We start from the raw sequence: 23776 nt of genomic DNA, 5'->3' as shown, positions 1-23776 counted from the left end.
TCTATAATTATCACAACATTTACAGTCTGTGCTCATTATCATTGATCTATTTATTTATGCTTTCTTGTCGATTCATCAGCGGACCTTGACGTCACATCCCGTGCTTCCATGACAACGGTAATGTCATGGTTACCGCGACAACCAAACGTGAAACGTTAGTTTTTCTGACTTCGATAACTGATGGAAATATGTAAGAAAAAGTAATATCAGTATTTAATATGAAACAGTTTAAATTAAATGTTCTACATATCACACCCTTAATGTTTAACTAAAGTCAGCTACAGAATCAAGAGGCTTTCCTTTATGACTGAACTTTATTCACATTATGCTGAAATCGTTAGCTTTTAATACAGTGTATATGGTTGAAGCAGAGGTCACAGTTCACCAAATCTTTACATCTGAGTGAAAAGGTCCACTTTAAATAAATTCTGATTTGGTCGTAACAGCAGTTCTTGTGAAATCCTATCAAGAAATAAACTTAGTATATTTATCATTGTCTTAAATTCAATTATCTCATGACGTCAGTAGGTCGGCTACATAGCCTACTCTCAGCATCACCAACTCATAAGAAAAAGAAAATCCAAATAAAATGGTGATGCTGAGCAAGAGTAACCTAGGCTAGTGTGCAGGATTTTCTCTTTTCAATAGCTTACACACCATTATCAGAACATAAGCAGTAGCCTATCAAGAAACAAAGTGAATCACAAGAGTAGGCTGACAACATATTCTTACATCTCTTCTCTAAATCACCTTTCAGATCTGGCAGCACTTATATGACTTGGCGTGCACAAAAAGTAGTAAGACCTTGTTTATATAAACAGTAAATGAACTTGAGCTTGTTTTCTCTTTTGACTACTCAAAGCTCTTATACACTGCAGGTCACACACACACACACACACACACACACACACACACACACTGATGGTAGAGGCTGCTGCAGAGTGAAGAGTCCATCAGTATTAACTCATCCATTCATACACATTCACACACTGATGGTAGAGGCTGCTGCAGAGTCCATCAGTATTAACTCATCCATTCATACACATTCACACACTGATGGTAGAGGCTGCTGCAGAGTCCAACAGTATTAACTCATCCATTCATACACATTCACACACTGATGGTAGAGGCTGCTCGGACAGGTGTCATCTGTACTCAATAGATAAAACCTGATTCATGTTAAGAGATTCAGTTTCACTGGCCTTTACAGAACCCACAGCAGGCCAACATGAGAAATCCACTGTGAGGTACTTAAGGAGTTTTCATGAGCACCTGTGGCCACTAGATGTCGCTGTTGAATCTGTTCATAAATCCTTTCTCTTGAGTTGAAAGTGCTCAGTGTTTATGTTTGATCATTCACTCTCTGATATATTCTTGCATTTATTTCCATTCATGTCTAATTCCTTAGTCTTGCTAAGTAAGGTCCACCTGATTTATTATCTTTTATGTTTATTCATGTTTCTGGCAGCAGTTTCTCCTCACAGCCTACTCATATCTTTCTGATTCTCCTTCTTTACTATAAACAAAGAGAAAACAATTCCACATGGCAGTAAAAATGAACAGAGACTCTCAACAAAAAGAAAGACTCAGTGTCCACTCTTGTCATCATTGTGGAAAAGAAGGGGAGAATAGCCAATGTGATCTTTAAATGATAGTTTTTCACAGTAGAACAACATTTATTCTAGCATTGGCAACAACAACACTCTTGTGTTTTTTTCCTGTGTTCTTAATTTTAAAAGAACAAATATATATATTTATGTAAACACACAAACAAATGTCATAGTATTCTGAAGATGTAAGTGCTGTGAATGATAACTGTGTACGAGCATTTCCATTATGGCGGCTGCTGACAACGAGCCTCTGGAAACAGGAACAGACGGGTGACCTCAGTGCAGCATGTGGCTGCAGGAGCTGGGGATCGAACCCCTGACCTTCTGGTTGACAGACACCCGACTCTACCACTGAAGTCTGTTAATGTTGATGCGATGGAGGCATGCACTTGCCAAAACCCTTCAACATCTCGACGAGCATTCTGTGTTTTTGCCGGTGACCCTGGTGATTCTCATCACTTGTACAACACAGCTGGTTGATCCCCTCTCACAGAAAGACGTGACGTCGGCACATCTTTATTTACAAAGCTCTCAGAGTTAAATGACCGTCACACTCATTCATCTCTCTGCTGGGCGACACCTTCCTCAGAGACCGACGAACGCTCCTCCAGTCCGACTGTGGAAAATCAGCTTTTTCTTATTCTGCTCCGCACTCTCACACTTTGACTGTTTGTACATTTTAGAAACCTGATTTTAAACCTCCTGTGTGTGTGTAACTGTGTGTTGTATTTATTTTTCTTACACTCCTGTATTTGCTTCTTCCTTTTAATTGTCTGAGCTTCTTAGAAATCCCCCGGGTTGTTGATGTAAGTGGCCTTGTTGTCTTCATCTGTCCTCTGATGATGTCTGTCTTGTAATTGATTCTGCTATGACCTGATGTTGTTGAAAACGAGGGTTGCCCCTGAATGATCTCTCGACTAGTGTTGTACTTCTCAAACCAGTCTTGGTCTCAAGACCACTTTTTGAATTCTTGGTCTCATCTCGAATTGGAAAGCATTTTGACCCGGTCTTGTCTCGTTCTCAGGCTGGACGGACTCCGGATTTTAAACCAAGACCGGTCTAGACCCACTAACAGGCTATTTTACATTCCTCTCTTGGTCTTGGTCTATCCCGGTTTCTGAGCTCTCTGGTCTCGGGTATGTCTTGTCTCTGTGAGCGTGGTCTTTACTACAACACTACTCTGTTGTTTAAATAAAGGTTGAATGAATGGATGTCATGGATCCAACATAAATCATATCTATCTGACCTCCTCCTCATCGCCGCTCCAGTCCGCTCCCTCAGATCCTCTTCCTCCATCCACCTCACTGTGCCCTTGGCCCGCCTCAGCACCATGGGGAGCAGGGCCTTCAGTCACTCTGCTCCCAAGCTCTGGAACTCTCTCCCACCTGACCTCCGTAATCTGGACTCCCTCCCCCTCTTCAAATCCAGACTCAAAACCCACCTGTTCAGAACTGCATACTCCATCTAACTATAATCTGCCCTCAACTTCGCCACTTCCTGTTTTGTTTCCTGTTTGATTGATTGATTGATTGATTTTTCTTTCTCTTTCTTTTAGTTCACTTTATTAATGTGTATTTTCATGTAATGTACAGTGTACTTGAGTGACCTGAAAGGCGCTTCAAATTAAATGTATTATTATTATTATAAATCCATCACAAGCACACATTATCCAAAGTTACAGTGGAGAGGAAACACGTCATTCAAGAGGAAGAAACCTCAAGCAGAGCCAAACTCATGATGAACAGAGATCTGAGAGTATCATACAGGACCTGTAACATGATATGACCTCTCTGATTGCACAGTGGCTGAATCAGCAGACTGTGGTGTCCTCATAACAATCCTAATCTCAGTTAAGATGTCTTCACAAATGTGTCTTTATTTTTTTAGATGACTTTTTCTCAAAGGGAAGGTGAACTTTATCTCCAGCTGTGATGGTGAAGGAGGAGTTTAAGATGAGAGATGATCTTTGTTTGTTTATACTTTTGAGTGAGGATGAAATTAAAGTCAACAAACAACAGGCAGCTCATAGTTTTCAGTGTGCAGATGTTTGTTTGCAAATTTGTAAAACTAAATTCTATTCTATTCTAAATTCTTAAATTCTATTTGGACGTACATGTTGTTTTGCGTCCTTTAAGAATAAACTTAGAGGATGTTGCAATTCTATTATTCAGTCGATGTGATTTTGTGCAGACAGAATGGACAAATATGTGTGTGTTCATTTCTGTGCACATATTCAGGTCACAGCAGTCCAAAATAATAGAAAGACATTATGCCTGATAGAAGAAAAAAAAGGTAAATGGATTTGAGCTGGTAAAGTCATGTCCTGTACTTCTGACTGCGCAAAGCGCTTTTACCCTGCAGGTCACACCTACACACACACACACTGATGGTAGAGGCTGCAGAGTAAAGAGTCCATCAGTATTAACTCATCCATTCATACACATTCACACACTGATGGTAGAGGCTGCTGCAGAGTCCATCAGTATTAACTCATCCATTCATACACATTCACACACTGATGGTAGAGGCTTCTTCAGCATTAACTCTTCCATTCATACACACTCACACACCTCCAACGAAGCAGTGGGAGCATCTTGGGGTTAAGAGTCTTGCCCAAAGACACATCTGATTGAGCGATGACGGCTCTACCAACTGAGCCACAGCTGCCAAAAAAATAATTAAAAATAACAGTGTTTTATTTTTCAGATCTTTATTGATTATGATTGACTAGTTGACAGTCCTACTTTAAAGACATTATTAGGTTTTTTATGTGCTGCTAATACTGTATTTTTGACGTCTGTAACGTTATTTATTCATGTATGAATAATCCTTTGTACAAGTAGTTTACGTGTTTTCTGTTGTATGAAATGAATTGTCAACGTAATGTGTCAATAAAGTTAGAAATAAATAAATATTAATAAAATACTCAAGATGAAATCTGATACTGGAAACAAAATGTCAGACCAGCTTCATCCTACAGACCAATCAACGGGTAGAGTTATTGATGTTTACTGAAGCCCCTCTCTCTGTGGACCAATCACAGCCTAGTCACGAGCCCCTTGCTTCCGTGTTCTTGACCAATGAGTTTTTCATGTGGGCGGGATTAGACTGCTCCCTCGGTCTGTGATTGGCTCGCGGAGCTCCTCTGCGCTTTACTTCACCAGGATCTGCTCCACCTAACGGGGAAGCAACGACGACGGTTTAATCTTTCACCGGGGACGGAAAGAGCTGAACGGAGAGACGAAGACACCAGACACGGTCTCCGGTAAGTCCAGCTCAGGTCACCACTGTGTCACGTCGGTGAACGGTGATTTATCAGACGTTTTTAACCGTGTTTTCATCCGGTGCAGCCCCAGGTGACGGGTCTGTTCCCCGGTCATGGGACTGATGGAGACGAGGCCTCCAGCGGAAACCTTCCCGGACATGTCTCCGTTTATTCTGTCCTAAATGATAGACATCAGTCTATAACGTGTCCATGTTAAAGAGCTGAGCCTCGTCCCAACATGACACCGAGCTCTGCATATTTAATGAACATATCCCGGTGTCACATTTCTCTCCGTCAGCTGATTTATTCAACATATACTATAAAACATTTTCTCAATGTAAATGAATGTACAGACACCTACACGTTCACAGTTACTATAAAACATTGTTTTAACAACTTTACAGCAAATGTCCATATTAATAAAACAACAGCGCGTACAAACCGAGCAATCTGATTGGTCCAGAGGCAGAGTGACATCACCAGGTCTCAGAGCAACCCGATTTTCGTCGGATCACTATGATGATCAATATGCTATGATGTCTACTGTTTTTAATAGCAATTCTTTGTTTTGACCTTTGACCTCTCAGCCTCCAGCCAAGATGATCCACAGCCTGTTCCTGGTCAATGCCTCGGGGGACATTTTCCTGGAGAAGCACTGGAAGAGCGTGGTCAGCCGCTCTGTGTGCGACTACTTCTTCGAGGCTCAGGAGCGTGCGACGGAGCCGGAGAATGTCCCCCCGGTGATCCCCACGCCGCACCACTACCTGATCAGCGTGCTCAGGCATCGCATCTACTTCGTCGCGGTCATCCAGAGCGAGGTGCCGCCGCTGTTCGTCATCGAGTTTCTGCACAGAGTCGTCGACACATTCCAGGTTTCTACTCGTTTATAATGTTGTTGTAAAGACTCGTTTGTGTGATTTGAAACCTGGTTAAATCCCGTCTTTATCGTCGTTGTTGTTGTCAGGATTATTTTGGAGTGTGTACAGAGGCGGCCATTAAAGACAACGTAGTAGTTGTCTATGAACTACTGGAAGAGATGCTGGACAACGGCTTCCCGCTGGCCACGGAGTCCAACATCCTCAAGGAGCTCATCAAACCTCCCACAATCCTCCGCACCATGGTCAACACCATCACAGGTACGCGTCGCCATGTTCACGATGTTACCGACAGAGGATGACCCGGCGAGTCGATGGAGATGGTTCCTCACGTTCTCTCTCTCTGATGCAGCGCAGGCGTTGCACACATGTAGATTTAAAGTCTGAAGTGATCACTGTGAGGTTTACATGCTAACTTCCTGTTTTAATGCCTTTTAGAAATTCACTGCTTTTATTTGGAATAGCTTCCTGTATGATCTGAAATCGCTGACAGAAAAGATAACGCAGTGTGGCTCCACCGTTCATGAAGCAGATTGAGACGAACATCAGAGAGTGAGAGCATCACAAGCAAGGATCTAGAGAGGAAGACACGACAGGAAGTGCAAATGAACTGCTTTAAGCCCGGTCAGACACACAGGAAGTGATCAGAGGTGCTGACAGGAAGTGACCTGAGTTTTTTTTTTTTTTTTTTTTTTAAATCACCATCAACACCATTCTGAATATTGTCACCGTCGTCCTCATTGTCATCATCATCGTCAGAGCATGATGAAGGTTGTAGGCATTCATCAGAAGCTGGGTCTTTACCTTTTTCTTAAAGGTGCAAAGGGACCGTGCAGTTTGAATGGAGTTTGGTTGTTTATTCCACCACCGGGGAGCGACAGAGAAGCAGATAGCCTCTTTGCACATATGCACTCTCTGGATAATATCTCGAGTAGGGGTACTTAATTAGAAACTGAAAAGGTCCACTCACTAAATGTCCAATCTGTCCAAAACAGAGACGTGTAATTCCAAAATGAGGAAAAAAGGCATTAAATCCACAAAACATTTCAAATCAAAGGATGATGTGTTCAGTGTGAAATGTGACACTAGTTCTTTAAAGGTGTGAGGGCGAGGCGTAGACACTGGTGTATGTTCTGTTTTGGTGTGTAATTCTGCTCTTTGTTTCATCATGATGTTTTGTGTTTCCACATTAGACGGGGACAACTGTCTCATTAAAGTTTCGTGCTCCTCACAGGAAGCAAAATGCAGATTTATCAGTCCACTCCTTCTTAACTTCACGGTGTTCAGATTCCACCTCTCGTGTAATCGTGCGTCTTGTTTCTGTCCGTCTTCCAGGCAGCACTAACGTGGGTGAACAGCTCCCCACAGGCCAGCTGTCAGTGGTGCCATGGCGACGCACCGGGGTCAAATACACCAACAACGAAGCTTACTTTGACGTGGTGGAGGAGATCGACGCCATCATCGATAAATCAGGTCAGCCCCCCCCCCCCATCAGCATGTCTGCATCCACGTTTCCTGTTTCTGTTCCTCGTCTTGCTCTGAATCTAAAATGTTTCTGCTGTCTGTGTCGTTCACATGGACTCACCGTCCTCGCCAGGCTCCACCATCACCGCAGAAATCCAGGGAGTCATCGACGCCTGTGTCAAACTGACCGGCATGCCCGACCTCACGCTCTCATTCATGGTGAGTTTCCTTCACATGTTTCAGCTCTATGTATGTATTCCTTCACATGTTTCACGTATGTATTCCTTCACATGTTTCAGCTCTTTGTATGTATTCCTTCACATGTTTCACATATGTATTCCTTCACATGTTTCACGTATGTATTCCTTCACATGTTTCAGCTCTTTGTATGTATTCCTTCACATGTTTCACGTATGTATTCCTTCACATGTTTCACGTATGTATTCCTTCACATGTTTCACATATGTATTCCTTCACATGTTTCAGCTCTTTGTATGTATTCCTTCACATGTTTCACATATGTATTCCTTCACATGTTTCAGCTCTTTGTATGTATTCCTTCACATGTTTCACGTATGTATTCCTTCACATGTTTCAGCTCTTTGTATGTATTCCTTCACATGTTTCACGTATGTATTCCTTCACATGTTTCAGCTCTTTGTATGTATTCCTTCACATGTTTCACGTATGTATTCCTTCACATGTTTCACGTATGTATTCCTTCACATGTTTCATGTCCTTTAAGTCTCTCTCGCTCAAATACCAGAAAAGCTGTTTCATCATTATCAGTGTTTCAAACGTTTCCATTTATCTCCAAACCTTCACCGTGGCCTCTGTGGCTCAGTGTGCAGGGACTTGGCTCGGGATGTGAAGGGTTGCTGGTTCAAGTCCAGGTGTGGAAATGTGTCTGACAGCTGGAGAGATCCAGTTCACTTCCTGAGCCCGGCTCTCTGTGTGCAGCATCCTGATTGTGCTGCTTTCATAAAGTGTATCTTCCCCTTTCCCAGAATCCTCGGCTGCTGGATGATGTCAGCTTTCACCCGTGTGTTCGGTTCAAGCGCTGGGAAGCTGAGCGGATCCTCTCCTTCATCCCTCCTGACGGAAACTTCCGGCTGCTCTCCTACCACGTCAGCTCTCAGAAGTCAGTGTGTCTTTAGGACAGGAAATGACATCATCTGAAGCGCTGTGTCATTGTTGGCTCATACCACTGTTCCTCCTTCTTCAGCCTGGTAGCGATCCCAGTCTACGTCAAACACAACATCACCTTCCGGGAGGGGAGCTCTCAGGGACGCTTCGACCTCACCCTGGGACCCAAACAGACCATGGGTAAGGCAGTGGAGTCGGTGCTGGTCAGCAGCCAGCTGCCGCGGGGTGTCCTCAACGCCAACCTCAACCCCTCGCAGGGAACCTACACCTTTGACCCGGTTACTAAGGTATGCATGTGTCAGACCTTCACCATCACCAGGTACAGATAATCTCTCATCGCCCTCCTGATGAGGTGGGTTTGTTTTTTGTTTTTTTTGCCAGATGTTGTCATGGGATGTCGGAAAGATCAACCCACAGAAGCTTCCCAGTCTGAAAGGAACGATGAGCCTGCAGGCTGGAGCGTCCAAACCCGACGAGAACCCCACCATCAACATCCAGCTCAAGATCCAACAGATGGCCATCTCAGGTACACACACATTATCACCACATACAGCTGTTTCTGTCCGAGGTAGTTTTTCATGGTTGAGTCGTTTGTCTGCCGTCACTCGTTACTCTCGCTGTACGTTCAAATCACATCGATCCCTGTTTGATCTGAATCCATTCACATCCTTTAAAAAGAAGGAATCATCCTAAGTCAACGCTGAACATGTGAGAGCGGCCGTCTTCCCACACGCCGCTCAGCTGACGATCACCTGACTGACTGATCTGAGCGCACGGTCACACATCGGCCACTAGATGGTGCCAATGCAACAAATACGCCTCCTGAGCTGAGTGATTAATAAAACGCTTCTTCAACAACATTTACTTTGGAGAGTGAAACAATAACTGACCTGATGGGCTTTAATGATAATCTGAAGGTGTAAATTATACAGACATCCCTCAACACACCGAGTCCTGTGACATGCACACGCCGTACCACGCTTCCTGACAGCGACCTGTGCAGGCGTGGCCTCAGCTCACTGACCTATCAGCAAAACAAACATGGCGGCGGCTGCAACAAGCGAGCGTCCTCTGGCAAAACGAAGGAAGGAAGGTTTAGGGGAGCGAAAGCGTCCAAAGGCTGAGCTGACCAACACATCACAGACGCAGTGATCAGAGGGCGCGGTGCGGTGCGGGCCGGATGTGAAAACGCTCTTCATGACACCAAGAATAAGTCGTCCTTTCTTATGATTAGTAAAGTTTGTGAAAGGTCAATGTTGATGTTGTCACACTCGGTGCACGTGCAGAATATTCAGAGACGAAGCAGCTTGTTCGACGCTCGACCAGGTGACCTGAAGCGGCGTGTCTTCACGGAGCTTCATACGTTGTTGTATGTGCATTGTTCTTATGTCGCGTTTTGATTCATCTTCTTGTCCTCCAACAGGGCTGAAAGTCAACCGGCTCGACATGTACGGTGAGAAGTACAAACCTTTCAAAGGCATCAAGTACATGACCAAGGCCGGAAAGTTCCAGGTGCGGACATAAAGGCCGGCGCTCAGTGCCCACCATGAGACTGAGGGCTGATGGGAGGGGGGTGGGGGACTTGGAGTTGGTACATTCCCTGTGTTTATGCATTTCAAGATCAACTGAACATAATGAAGGCTCCCTGTGGAAGTTAAGAACAGAACATGCACACGTCTCACAGATGGATCTCTGGACCCCATCTCCAGGCCAGACCCCATCTCCAGGCCAGACCCCATCTCCAGGCCAGACCCCATCTCCAGACCAGACCCCACACATCCTGATCCAACTCAATCAGCGTTTTGTCTTTGATCATTTTCCCCCCTGACGTCACGCCGTCCCACCTCAAGTTCTGTCAGTTTGTGTCGATTCAGCCTCCTCCAAGTTCAGCCGTCAAAGTTCCCATCTTACCAAGAGCAGACTCCGACTGTCATCAAATATTTCTCCAATAATCGATTACGGTAGCGTTGAGTCGCACAGACTGACAGAATTTCAAAGATGTTTTTCCATTGACGTTCCTGATTTCACACTTAACCACTTACTATACTGCTCCTTTTTTTTTTTTTTTAAAGCAATGGTTCCCAAACGTTTCAGCTCATGACCCCCAAAATAAAAGCATCAGGTACCCCCTCCCCCGACCTCCGACATGTTTGTATATTTTAATCATTTCAACACATAAATCTCACTTAAAGAACGAATGTATGACACTTGATATCTCAGAACTCCATCAGTGTGTCCTGTGTTAATGTGTGTGTGAGTCCTGCTGGCTGTGTTGTTGTCAGAGCTGTGTTTACATGGACGGGACAGCCGGCTCCTCCTTTTGGTTTCATGCTGGAGCTCAAAGGCGACATCTACTGGATCAAAAAGTCCCTCATTCCGTCTTTAATGATATGTTGTACTTTTTTTTCTTTTTTTTTTAAATAACGGGTAAAATATACAATTTGAATTAACTTTCTTTGGAAGCGACTCGGGGACCCCCCCCTCCCCCCCATGGCTCACTGGGCCTTGACCCCCACCTTGGGAACCTCTGCTTTAAAGCTTTGACATGTTGTGTGTTCTTGTTTTTGTGTGTTACTTGATGAAGTTGTCTGCAGCACTGGAGTCAGCACACTGACGTACGAGAGTGTGACACGTGAGCCGTCCTCGATGATGCACTTTGACATCAGCTGCTACTAACACGTCATCAATCATTGAATGAGGTTTAACAACATTTCCATTGGACTGATTGAAAGTGGCTGAAGCTGTTTGATCTGTTTGTTAATATGAAGATGTGTGCAGGATGTTCAGGTCCACGATTGGCTGATATATTCATATTTATTCAACAAAAGTGTCAGAGAGCGTTAAGTGTTGTGTAAAATGTTTCTGTGTGCTTCCTTTTAACTTCACAGAAGCTTTTTACTTTTATCAGTTCATGACCAAACCTGACGAGCAAGTTCCTCGTCCGTTCCTTCTCTCATCGTAAGCAACTGATTTTCTTTGTTTGTTTTTTTTCACTCCTGTTCACCGGGTCATCCAGACGCTCAATACAGTTCATGTCTGCGTTACAATCTTTGCAGCGAGAGAAACTACGATGTGCGTTCTGGTATGTGTTGAACATCTCGTATTTAAAGGACACGATGTTGCGGCTGAGCACCTCACAGGAAACGCTGAAGGTTTGCATTTTGTTTGTTTATCAGCCTCCAATGGAGTCTTATAATGGTGTAAAGAAAATAAAGGTTACATGTCTTAAAACTGAGTACTAAGACCCGTGTTTGACTCTATTTCAGCCCTGCTCAGAACAGGCTGTTTCTGTGTCTGTAGCTTTAAATATGTAAATAAGCTGTGTCTGACCACGCCCCCTCTCTGGAAGGGCTCGGGTGTACTCGCTGCTTTCTGGCTCCATGTCCTATTGTTTACGGTGAGAAGGCAGACTCAGAGGGCAGAACAAACACCTAGCTGTGGGAGTGTCACCCACCTGGGGGAGGGACTACTGCCCTTTGTGATGTCATGAAGGGAACATCTCCAAACGGCCTGTTTGAGCACACATTTTCTGAAAAGTGGAGCAGGCAGAAGACGGAGAGGATGGACTTTTCTCATCATTGGGGGGGTTTGTAGACAGAGACATTAGAGGAACATGGAGAGGATGATATAGCATCATGTGACCTTTAAGAAATGCTTTAAGTGTGGAGTCATGGTGACACATACCATAAAACTCTAAACAAAACTCCCTCCCAATTTAAAGGCTCACTCCCTCTTACTCTCTGCCTGGAGGAGCTGCACGTTTGGAACAAATGATTTTAGTGTTTCAAACGTTTGTCGGTCATTAATATGGAGAAAAAGCAGCAGGACACATAAATCAGTCTAAGAAAGACAGCATGATGCTCGTCTGTGCTACATCAAACAAACATGTTTTATGTGTTGATGTGTATCATTTGTGTGCACATGTAAATATTCTTTATGTTGTGCATGTACTATGTCATGGTGTCTTCGAGCCTTGCTGTGCACGAGTTTCATTTAAAATGGACTAAAAGTCTGCATCATGTTGATGCCTGTCCTGAATAACGGACAGATCTCTTCGCAGACTAAAGGAAATCAAAGCGTCACAGTAAATGCACATCGAGCAAAAAGCCCCTCAGCTGCTCAGTTTATTTTACACGAGTGTCCGGGCCACGAGGAGCAGCAGCTCACTGAACAACACAAACACAGTCTCCATATCGTGAGTCACAGAGCAGGACGTCTTCCTTTAACACGTTCAGTCTGATATTTGAATGTTTTAAAGGGACTACAGACCCAGATCCTCCTGCAGGAGCAGCAGACCTGCTTTAAGGAACAGATCAATAATAACATGATTCATGACTTAGTCTCAAAGTGAAGACTGAGGCGTCCAGCACTTCTCAAATGGAAACATGAACACAAGCAGGAGAGAAGTAAAGGAGCAGCAACACGTCTGGTTTATTGAAATAAAAGAAGCTGTAAGCTAAACTTCTTAACAAGAGGCTGAATATATGAAGCAATAAAGATCTCATCAGTCTGAGAAGCAGTGATGCAAAGTTTTCTTAGAGTTGGAAACATAAATTCACAAACTGTAGGGGTGAATTTAATCTGGTTCTTCAGCAGCCAGCCTCGAGTGGACACTTGAGGAACTGCAGGATTTTGTGTTGCTCATCATAACTTCTTTAATTATAATAATAATATAATAATCTTCTTTCTTCTAAGATTTCAAAACCTCTCTAATCATTCTTTGCACTGTCTCGTCTCCTCACTCGGCAGTCTGAGACGTACAGCTTTCTTCCATCAGTTTGAGGACACTTTGAGGACATCACGTCTTGATGCAAAATCCAAACTTTTCTCCGTGTGTCTTTATTTGGAGACAGGACGGTGGATAGAGTCAGAAATCAGGGAGACTGAGAGAGAGTGATATGACAGAAAGGAGGTTCAGGTGGGATTTAAACCCAGGACAGCCCGCTTTGAGGAGTGCACTGACCACACGCTAAATTCATTCAAGGAGGAGACTATCGTAACACTATGTACGCCTCCTCGTCTGACACGAGTAAATAATAATGCAGTTTGATTATTTATGTTTTATTTAAGCTGTTTCCGTACATGGAGGCGTCAAAATCCTGACTGAATTCACTTTGCATGCAGTTCCTCCGATCTGAGAGATTTCTGGTTAATATCAAGAGAATGATTAAAAACAAACAGGTGACGTTAATGTTAAACCGTCTCACAGACCACACGCTTATCTCTGCACACAAAGAGAGTCACAGGAAACCAAGTGAAGGGCCTTTTAGGAGACAAACACAGGGGCCACTTTTAACCCCTGCCATCCCGTTTGTGACGTCACCACTCCCCCCCTTTTTTTTAGGTCCAGCTGCAGGACTCCACTCCATAATTTACTGATGACTTTAACCCTTCCCAAACACACAACCTCTCTCTCTCTCTCTCTCCTCCTGCACCATCGAGCGCACAGCAGATGTGACTCAGTTATGTCATCAGAGGTTTCAACTTTTTCCAAACTCTCTACACTTTAGTGCATTTACGTAGAAAACTTTTGAAGATCTATTTTTCTTTATTTCTATCTCCAGCTTTAGGTCATTTTTGATTTTGCTATCGAGTCACTTTTTCATGTTGCCGACGTCTGGAGAGGCTGAACGTGCAGACGGATCTCGAGGACTTTAAAGAAGTTGGTATGTTTTAATGCATGTTTTTCTCGTGCAGTCTTTTACTTTATTGTGCCTGCATTAATGAAACTTTAATTTGCAATATGCAAATGACTTCTTTTTGTGCTTTTATTTAAATACATTCTTTAGAATAGCATTATCAATCATTGCAGCAGAATCTGAAACTGTCGCGTGGATGCAAATGTGTTCTCGCGCGGGTTTTAAGGTGCTGTTTCTGTCACCCAAAGCAATTATCCCATCGTCCTCACTCACACCTCTAATGAGTTTATTCCGCTGGAGATAATGACGCTTATCTCCACGTGCATCTCTTATTGTGTATCTGATTGCTTGTGGGCTGGCTCGGGACCCTGCAGGGGGGGTTTGTAGTTACCTGTCAGCGCGCACGTGGGCCTTACAGTAACAGTGATAAAACAGGAGCAAAAAGGGGGAGCGCGCGCCAAACCAAAGAGCGCGACTTCAGTGTTGATACAACCACGTGCGGAGGTGACAGAGCGCGTGCTAGCTGCCCCCAACTCTACTGTCTCGAGTTAGTCTTGTATTTATTTCTTACATTTAGGGCCCCTCTTCTTCTCTCACCTGGGGCCATACCTTTACAGTCAGCTGTAGAAGTTTGTTCCTTCAAGTTGAGCAAAACACATGAAGTTATGGTGCAGTAGTGGGATTCTAGCACCTGGCGACCACTGGGACTTAACTGGTTAAAAAAGAAGAGAGTGCACTACTTTCCTGGTTCTGTCATATGAAAATTATGTGCGAAATATTTATTTACCATTTCAACAACCAACAAAAGAAAATGATGTCGACACTAATTGTAGTTCTGCCACATTGAGGGCTGATTTTCCCAGCATTCAAAGCTCTGTTTAGATTTCTTTATAAATGAATTTAATTTTATTAAGTACGCTGCATATTTTTTCATAAATTGAAGTCGGTACACAAACATGAGTGCAGGCTGAGCGTCCAGCAGCAGCAGCGTTATGAGGTTTTCTTTGCACTGACGGGGGACTGGAGCGTGTGACCACAGGACAATGGGAACCCCCCCCCACACACACACACACACATACACACTTTCATTCAGGGTCTCGCCAGCCCCCTGCACATGTCGGATCTGCTTTTAAAACACGGCATCTTCTCAAAGTGCTCACGAAGGCGTGTTTGGCTCTGAGCCAACTGGATTCACAGCTCTGACAGCTGGGTTTGGAAACCAGACAGTCCAGACAGCAGTCAGGGGCTGTCCCACTGGATTCTGATACAAGATACGCCAATCCACTTGCGATACTTAAGTAATGTTTAACACACAGTCCACTACACAGTGAGAATAACGATTATAAAGCTAGCTGTCATAAAGGAGCATTCCCTTCAAACTCACAATGACACATTTCTTACGAGCATCGATCGCTGACGTTGAGTGTAAGAGATCTTTTGTCTTCTCTGTTTTTGTCTCTGCAAACATCCAGACTGTGCACAGCCCGGGGAGACGCGGCCATGACTTCAGAGGAGGCAGCATTACTTCCCAGACTCAGGTGGACCGCCAACCATCCATCAGGGTAGCTGGGAAAGATGCTGGACTTTACTTCCCAGATCCTCCAGGGCCGCCTGGGTGAACGATACGATCCAGCGATTGCCTTGTCCTCGGAGGGCTCAGACTGGAGGACAGAATGAAAGTCTTCTCCAGCCCCCAGAGTTACAGATATTGAAGCTCTCCACAGCTGGTTTGATGATTACAAATAGAAGACCTCAGAATAACTTGTAGCTCAGCGCAGACAGAAATTCAAGGAACATAGACTTTAAGTTCTTCCTTGTAAACATAACTGTGTTGGTGCGTGCTTTACAGTCTCCTTTATTCAGAAAGGACAGTCAACATGCCGCGGCCAAGGGCAGGGCCTGACCCGCCACCAGAGGACTTGTATGAATTCTCATTGGACTCAGAGGAGGACCAGCCCTTCCTCTTGCCGAGGAAATCCTTCGAGACCACGTCCCCGCTGAGCAAATATATCGAGACCGAACACCAGCAAGCGGGACTCTTCTCGATGTCCCCTGTTGACGCCTCCTTGGACTCGTCTCTGGACGCCCAGAAGAAAAGAAGGAAGAAGTGTGGTTCCTGCACGCCCTGCCTCCGCAAACAGAACTGCGGGACCTGTGCAAACTGTCTGAACCGCAAGATCGGCAAACAGATCTGCAAGCTGCGCAAATGTGAACAGCTGAAGAAGAGACAGATGGAGTGGGAGGCGAGCGAGGTACGGACACGTTTCTTTATTTTGATGAGTTACAGATGAAAGATTTATACTGAAGGTTAATGGAAGTTACAGAGGGTTTACAGAGCCTGTTTTAGAAGTAATGCTAAAGACACCTTCATCACAAAAGACTTCATCACGTCCAGTCAGACGAACGCTCCTGTGAAGTCAAGCCTTGGCGTGTTTCTCCTCAGGCTCTTTCTACCTGTCATATATGCAGAGGAAACGTCTGAGTTAGATCCTTCTGACACCTCGCTCCTCTTTGGGAGGCTGCACGGCGGTGTAGCGGTTAGCGATGTTTCCTGACAGTGAGACGGTTCCTGGTTTGAATCCCCGTCTAACAGGTGCCTCTCTGTATTTTACCACGAGTAGGAAGTGTGTGATGTTTAACAGGCAGGTGAGAATCTATTCAAAGGTGTCCAGACTCACACGGGTCCTCGGTAAGCAACTTTATCAGTGAATGAGGCGAGAGCGCTCTCGGTGCGTTCGTTTACCTGGGGAGGCGTGAATGACCTCCCTCCCATGTTCTGACCTGCTGTCCGAAAGGTTTTTAAACAGCGACAGACTCATTACGCTGAAGCTGCAGGGAGCGAGCGAGTCCCCACAAACACTTCATCTTCACCCACCAGCAAACCCGCTCACGCTCGCCTTAATGTAAGGATGTGCTAGTTGGGTTTGAACAGACTGTTGTTTAAAAGTGTGTGTGTGTGTGTGTGTGTTTGTAATGCTTCAACGCTGTGAGCGCTCCCAAACAGCAGCAGCAGCAGCGGTGGAGAATTCCTGCAGTTGCCTGGGCTTTGTCCTCTGACCTCTGAGGCTGCTAAGAAGGTGGGGGGTTAACCTCGTGCCATTTTGTCTTTGTGTGTGTGTGTGTGTGTGTAAGAGAGAGAAAGACTGGATCTTTTTTTAAAGTGTGCACTTCTGCTTTAGCGGGGGGGTAGCGGGGGTTGAGTTTTCGTACGTGGATCAGCATCTTAACGGGGGAAGGGCCGTGAAGTCAAGCAGGAGGTGAAAGGAGGAAGATGCAGTAAACAGTCAGAGGAGCAGGAGAAACCACACGGTCCTGAAACCCTCGTTAAAAACACTAAATATTACAAAAACACTTTAAAATATAGATTCATATTCTCATTATTCTTTAACACTGTCATTGAGCTCTTCTGGTGTTTGAAATAAATCACTGCTGGATATAACCAAGGCTCTGATGAATCAACATCAGGCTGCAGCTTTGAGGAGAAGCTTTTTAAATCTGTCTTTAAAAAAAAAAAAAAAAAACATGCGGTAAAAAGTAGCCGGAGCCGTCCAAAGAGATAGAACAGACATGCAGCACAGAAAACCAAAGAGAAAAACGCCAGGTGGACACGGGTCCTCGAACGCCCCGCAACAACTGAGTGAGCAGTTATTCCCTGAGATCGCTGCACCACGCATCTCTGTCAATGAAAGTGCTGAATCCTGTTCTCCAGAATGTTCTTCTCTGTCGTTCATAATCTCATGATAGCGTCGTATAACTCCCCCCCGCTGTGAGCCGCGTGTATGAACAACAAGATCAGGAGGATTTCAGGTTTCAGGTTTCAGGTCCTCCCGAGAGCTTCTAGATATTTTCAGGAGAGGGACGGTGTCGACGAGGTCAAACAAGAACACGTGACCAATCATTCCCAGATGCTTGAGTGAAACCTTCACAGTGTTTCCAACATGTCGATGATACCCGAGGATGTTTCCGACGAAGCAAGAGAGAGAGAGAGACGTCCGTACATCGCTCGCCCACATGCACCGATTGAGGCGCCTTGCCTTCATTTTAAACTAAAGCTTCTCATGCTAACGTTGGGCTGCCTGCTGGAACTCTTCAGAGCGCGTCCTCCTGGTGTTTGTGTCTGTGCGTGTTCGTGGATGAATTGAACAGATTAATTAATTTACAGTTAAAAACACAAAGCTAAGATAAGATTAGACCCTGGTAAAAAAAAAAAGGATGTCGACGCCTCGCCCCCCCGCCACAGACTCCAATGTCGTGGTATCGCGTCATCCTGTGGGAAACGTTCATTTTTCTCCAAACTCTGGACATCAATAGAAGTTTGAGCGTCTTTGTCGTATGACTTCCTCAGCAGGGAGGGAAACCGGCCTGTTTCAAGAGGTTTTCTAAATATAGCCACTGTCGTTTTCAAAGAGCCTCTTGTTGTGGGATCATAGAAGTTTATGGCCTCCGCATTTAAATGTTTCCTTCAACCGTCAGAATCTTCTCCTTCTGGTGTGCTGGGTTTTATGTTGACTACAGGGAGAGTAAAGGCCGAGGTTCAGGGCAGCGTGTGTGAGAGGACGCTCAGTGGACTCAACAGCAGGAAACGAGACTCTGTAAACTTTACTGTGTGTAAAATATGTCAGCTTGTAAGAAAATCTGACGAATGCAAATCAAGGTTTGTCAAACCATTAAAAAAACCAAACGCTGATGTTTGAGCGTCAGCTGGTTTAGAGGGGAAAAGAGATGAATTCTGTGTGTTCCCCAGATTCGTCTTACCTTCCCAGTACTCCCAGCTCAGGCTGAGTATTTGTGGTTGTGAGGAAAAAAAACAAACAATTTGACATCTGAGCGGAGTCGGACGAAAACTGTCGTCTGAGTTTTGATTGTTTTTTCCTGTCAGCACCTGTGTGTCCGATCAGACTGTTGGTTTGCTCGTCTCTAGATCTTTATTTGTGTCGTTCTTACTCTCTGGTGTTTGTCTGCTGAATGAATTGTCGAATTGGAATAAACTAATTCAAATTCAAAAAAACTTTATTTGTGGGAAATTCAAAGGCACACAGAGCAGTAAAATGAAGGACAGTGCAGGTCGTCTGTCTCTGCAGTCAAAGATCTCTGAACGTGAGCGATGTGGACTGAAGTAAAGTGAGTGAAAGGAAGTGTGCAGTGGGTGTAGCTTTTCTTCATATTCATCTCTTAGCCAAGCCTTTCTATCGATCATTATCCCTCCCCCGCATCCCTTCATCCCCGCCCTCTGACCTCTGCATGGATGTAGCAGCTGAGTTCTTTATTGCCTGGCAACCACATCCTCTGTCTCCTCCTGACAACTGCTGTGCAGCTCCCTGCTGTACCATGATCACAGAGTCTGTTGTTGTAAAACATCCATACTAATGCGGATTCAACGTGTCCAACGTGGCCTGACTCGCTCCACAGTCAGGCTGGCGGTGTCTTGTCGCCTGTTTACCACCGACTTCAATAGGTCAGCATTGTGATGTGATGTTTTGCTGGTACGGCTTAATAAAAGGCCTCGAGCTTTCTTTTCTTGTCTCCTGACGATTCAAAGTGATTTAACACGGCAGGTCACTCCTGCACATCGCTATTAGCCAATCCCGTGCGTGCACGTTTATATGAAGCAGCGGGAGCGTCTCAGGAGACATCGGCTGCACACGTCTTTACTCGTCTCCTGATGAAGTGCAGTCCGGGTCTCGTGTCTCGCTCAAGGACCCCTCGGACATGAAACCCCCGACACGACCACTGAGCCACAGCCGCCCTCGCATGTAGTCAGCAGCAGTCAGGGGTAAAGCGTGCACGTGCCACAAAGCGTCTCCAGGTAGAAAAATCAGGTTTCTAAAAAAGCGTTACTGAAAATGGTGATATGATGTTCACGTGCACAAACACTGTAAACACGATCAGTGTTAACATGAGAGCAGTCACCAGAAGAAGGAGGAACACTGTTTATACTGTAAATGAAACGGCTTCCTTTAATGGCAAACTAACTTCCCGTCCTCCATCAAACTAACTTCCTGTCCCAGCATGTCCTCCAAGTCAGCGTGCAGCGTCAGAGCCGACATTCGTCTGCTGCTTGAATGAAGGATTAGGACGCTGTGTAGGAGAAAATAGGATTTGTGTGTTTGTGTTAATGCTCTGTAAGTGATTGAAATCTGAAGTGGGGGGGTGATTTGATGGGGGGGGGTGATTTGACGTTGGATGTTTCTGAGAGCGGTCGGGTGGAGTGAGCTGAAACATGGATCATTTCTCCTCCTCTCTTGATTCACGCGTCGTCTTAAGACCCACGATCGGTTTCGAGTCCTGACTCGACCCGTTCTCATCTGAGGTGTGCTCCTATCGCTATGGTAACCGGTGTACTCTCGCTTCATTTTCAACGCTAGCGGCGTTTTCCTGGGACCGCAGCTTGGAGCTGGGCAACAGTTAAAAGGTCACCTGTTCTTATCCGCAGCGATGCCGAGCACACATTGTCCAGCTTACTAGAAACACGGCTCCCCTCACACACAAACACTCACACACGCAGACACACACGTGGCCGGTGTGACGTCAGCAGAGGGGATTTCCCAGGCCATATGAGAGCGTCAGACCAACTCTACAAATGCTGTGTCACTGTGTGGCTGCCTCGCCTCACCACGCCACAGCTCCCTCTCCCTTCTTTCGATTCTCGCTGCGTCTGTCTCTGTGTCTCCGGATGCCTCTCGCTGTCTGTCCCTTCTCGCCTGAATCCGCTGCGTCTTCGCCGCGGCTGCCTGAACTTTCGCTGACTTTGTCTCATCCAGCAGCGGCTACTAATTCAGCAAACCCCCCTTTCACTCTCGCACATCTTTGTAGTGGGTGTTTTTTTTCACATCCTAACGGAGCGCTCGTCTGGACGCGTCGCTTTTCTCGCAGGCCTTAAAAAGTTCACCAGAGAGCGCCTGGTTGGAAAAGAGAAGCACGTCTCGACAGCGGTGCACGGCTGCTGATTTGAACAAATCGACTTCCTCTCTGCTTTCGTGGTTACGTTCGGCGCTCTGGCTGGAGTGTGCACAGGTGTCTGCGAGCTGCAGATGATCTTTGGCTCTCAGAGTGTAAACATTATGAGCGGTATGCCCGGTATGTCCAGCCTGCGCACACAGTGTGTACAGAGAGCGGCAGCGTCGGTGTGGTTTACAGATGACTCCGACTTTAAACGTCAACGTGACACTTTTCCTGTTGTGTGTTTGAAGCTTATATAATCACACGCTATCACAGCAGCGCGCTCATCAGCCTTCACTTGCTTTGAGTCAGCGTTTCGGGCTCTGCTGTGTAATCGAGCATTTCGCCTGACAGTCTGGGGGGTTGCAGAGCAGCTTTTGAGGGTCTTTGTGTGAATGTGAGTGTGTGTGTGTGTGTGTGTGTGCACGCGCAGTGCAGTCCAGTCCAGTTATTGCAGGCAGCCCTGACACAGATGGTGCTCAGCGATACCACATACCAGAGGCATTGTTTAGGGAAGGCGAGCTGGAGGAGATAATTGACAGGCATAGAGAGGACCCATCCCCCCCTCCCGTCACACACACACACACACACACACACACACACACACACACACACACCTCCCGTCCACCTTCACTCCAGTCTCTTTATGTCAGCCTCTTTTATGGGGCTGCACACACACACACACACACACTTTTATTTTAACCTCTTTTTTTTACTATCTCTCTCTCTCTCTCTCTCTCTCTCTCTCTCTCTCTCTCTCTCTCTCTCTCTCTCGTGCACACACCGCCCTCGCTTGCTCTCCTTCAATTTCACCCTAGCAGCAGAGCCCAGCCCGGCGTCTGATTGGTGGACGGACTGCCTTTGTGTGCTATCTGTAGCGTGACGTCTCTCCGGCAAGCTGTGTGTGTGTGTGTGTGTGTGAGCGTGTGTGTACATTTGTTCATGAGTGTGTATGTTTAAAGAGCGAGAGGGGGGAGGGGCTGTGGGGAGGGAGGGGGGGGGGGGGTCTCACATCATGTGTGCAGAAGGAGAAGAAGAAAAAAAAACCCTGAGCGAGTGTGTGGAAGGAGTGATAGCGATCACAGAGACAAAAAAATCCCTTTCGTGTGTGTGAGTGTGTGTGTGCGTAAGAGCGTGTGTGCGGTAAATCTATCGGCATACGAGCAGGAGAGAGAGGAGGGGGGTTAGAGCAAGAGCACAAACGAGCGAGAGAGAGAGAGAGAGAGAGAGCGTGTGTACGAGGGCTCATGTAAAACCAGATTAAAAACACAAGATGGCTTCCTGAATGGGCTGCTGGAACACAGACGAGAGAGAGAGACCGAGAAAGAAGAAGAGGGGAGAGGTAGAGAGAGAGAGAGAGAGAGAGAAGAAAGGAATAGAGGGATAGAGGTGAAGACGAGAGGGAGGTACGAATCTTCTGATGGGGATTTGGCCAGTGGACGAAGGAATACAAACCGAGGCAGCCCAGAGGCTTGGAGGGTAAATATTCATCACTCCAGACTATTTTAGAATTGATAGGTGGTGGGTGGGTTGGGGAGGAGGGGAGAGGGTGGGGGGGGGTGAGAGGTGGAGATGGTGTTGGCGGGACTGGGGAACAGCTCGAGACAAAACACAGCATTTAAGAGAGAGACAGCAGAGCGGTGCGTGGAGACAAGGCGGACATGCCGTGCCAAAGCAGGAGATGCTGTTACAGATCAGCCTCTTCCATCTTCATCTCAGCAGCAGATTATCATGTTTTATTTCTTTGTCTAATTTAAAGCTGTGTTGTGCACACTTCTCGGCTGCGTGTGTTTGTTAGGATGCACCGGGGTTACAGACATTACATAATTCTGTGATATCTCGCTGCATCTCTCCTTCTCTGTCCCGGCAGCAGAGGGAAGTGCCGGCTCGCTGTGAGAAGAACACAAATCAAAAGAGAAGGGATTTGTGTTTCTCGTCTGCCTTTAGAGAAAAACATAAATGAAAATGTTTTTGTGCTGATGACAGGAAAGATGAGGAGGCTGTCGGAGCAGCTCGTCCCACTGTCCTTAATGACAAGTGTTTGTGAGCGTGCCGTTGTCGCATTATTCTATTGATTGTTATTCTCTCCCCCTCCCATCTCTCTCTCCTCCGTCTCCCTCCTGCTCCCCCCTTCTCTTCTTCTGTTGGACGGCCCTAAAGGTGGAATATTTTGAAGACAACAAGCGAGGCTGCTTGGGAGACAGTGAACTGGCAGCTGAGGTAAGAGAGGGCATGGGGGTATATGTGTGTGTGTGTGTGTGTGTGTGTGTGTGTGTGTGTGTCCATGTTGCAGCTGTGGGTTCATCAGTGACATGGTGTAACTCTGGAGCCGACTCTTCAAACACACGTGCACATGTTGATACCTTCCTTTCTGTAAGTGCGGTTTGACGTCTGTCACAGCAGAAGCGGCTCGTCACGCCGTCGCTGGGATGTAATTTGACTCTCTCACTTTGGAGAAGTGGAGCGCCGGTTCATTCTGTAGCTATCATCGCACGCGGGGGGGTTGAGGGGTCATAAAGGTGTACAACACGCATGGAAACATCCGACGAGCCGCCGCAAAAGCTGATTATTTTAACATCGCTGGGTTTTGTCTGCGCTGTGCGCCTCAGTGGTGAGGTGGCGGCGTCCTCTTTTTAAAGCGTCCCACGCTGCCCGCTGATTGGTGCCAGAGCCAAGCATGTGCAGATACAAGGGATCAAGGAGAGGCGGAGGGAGGAGGAGGAGGAGGAGGAGGAGGAAGGAGGAGGAACCCGTACGCACTGGCTCAGGAGCCAGATGGGGGCCGTCCTTCTTCTCCCAGGTTCTGAAGTCAAATGAGGTAAAGGGAGTAAAAGTTAG

At 46.0% G+C, this 23776-nt stretch overlaps 2 protein-coding genes across 4 annotated transcripts in view; both read left to right on the top strand.

The window, feature by feature from the left end:
• Positions 1-4516: 4516 nt before the first annotated feature.
• Positions 4517-11595, top strand: ap3m2 (adaptor related protein complex 3 subunit mu 2). 2 transcript variants are annotated; one of them, XM_079364145.1, is made up of 9 exons: positions 4570-4875; positions 5463-5747; positions 5840-6011; positions 7086-7223; positions 7348-7433; positions 8222-8355; positions 8440-8647; positions 8742-8886; positions 9784-11595. In XM_079364145.1, exons 2-9 carry the CDS (start codon positions 5475-5477, stop codon positions 9882-9884), a joined length of 1257 nt encoding a protein of 418 aa, XP_079220271.1. In that variant the 5' UTR covers positions 4570-4875; positions 5463-5474; the 3' UTR covers positions 9885-11595. The 2 variants fall into 2 exon arrangements, with proteins under 2 accessions (XP_079220272.1, XP_079220271.1); XM_079364146.1 differs by lacking the exons at positions 8222-8355; positions 8440-8647; positions 8742-8886; positions 9784-11595 and adding an exon at positions 7757-8100 and having other exon boundaries at positions 4517-4875; positions 7348-7488.
• Positions 11596-15861: 4266 nt separating this feature from the next.
• Positions 15862-23776, top strand: part of tet3 (tet methylcytosine dioxygenase 3) — a 38533-nt gene continuing 30618 nt past the window's right edge. Inside the window, exons 1-2 of one of the 2 annotated variants that reach the window (XM_079363557.1) lie at positions 15862-16251; positions 23099-23158. In XM_079363557.1, coding sequence (XP_079219683.1) covers positions 15877-16251; positions 23099-23158 — 435 coding nt within the window. In that variant the 5' untranslated portion in view covers positions 15862-15876. Of the gene's footprint in view, positions 16252-22144; positions 22418-23098; positions 23159-23776 lie in introns of those variants that run through there. The other variant, XM_079363556.1, reaches the window with a different exon arrangement.

This window comes from Symphodus melops, assembly GCF_947650265.1.
Source record: "Symphodus melops genome assembly, chromosome: 1".
NCBI classification, from domain to species: domain Eukaryota; kingdom Metazoa; phylum Chordata; class Actinopteri; order Labriformes; family Labridae; genus Symphodus; species Symphodus melops.
The sequence above is the reverse complement of the archived record's forward strand: the minus strand, read 5'-3'. Positions and strand labels throughout refer to the sequence as shown.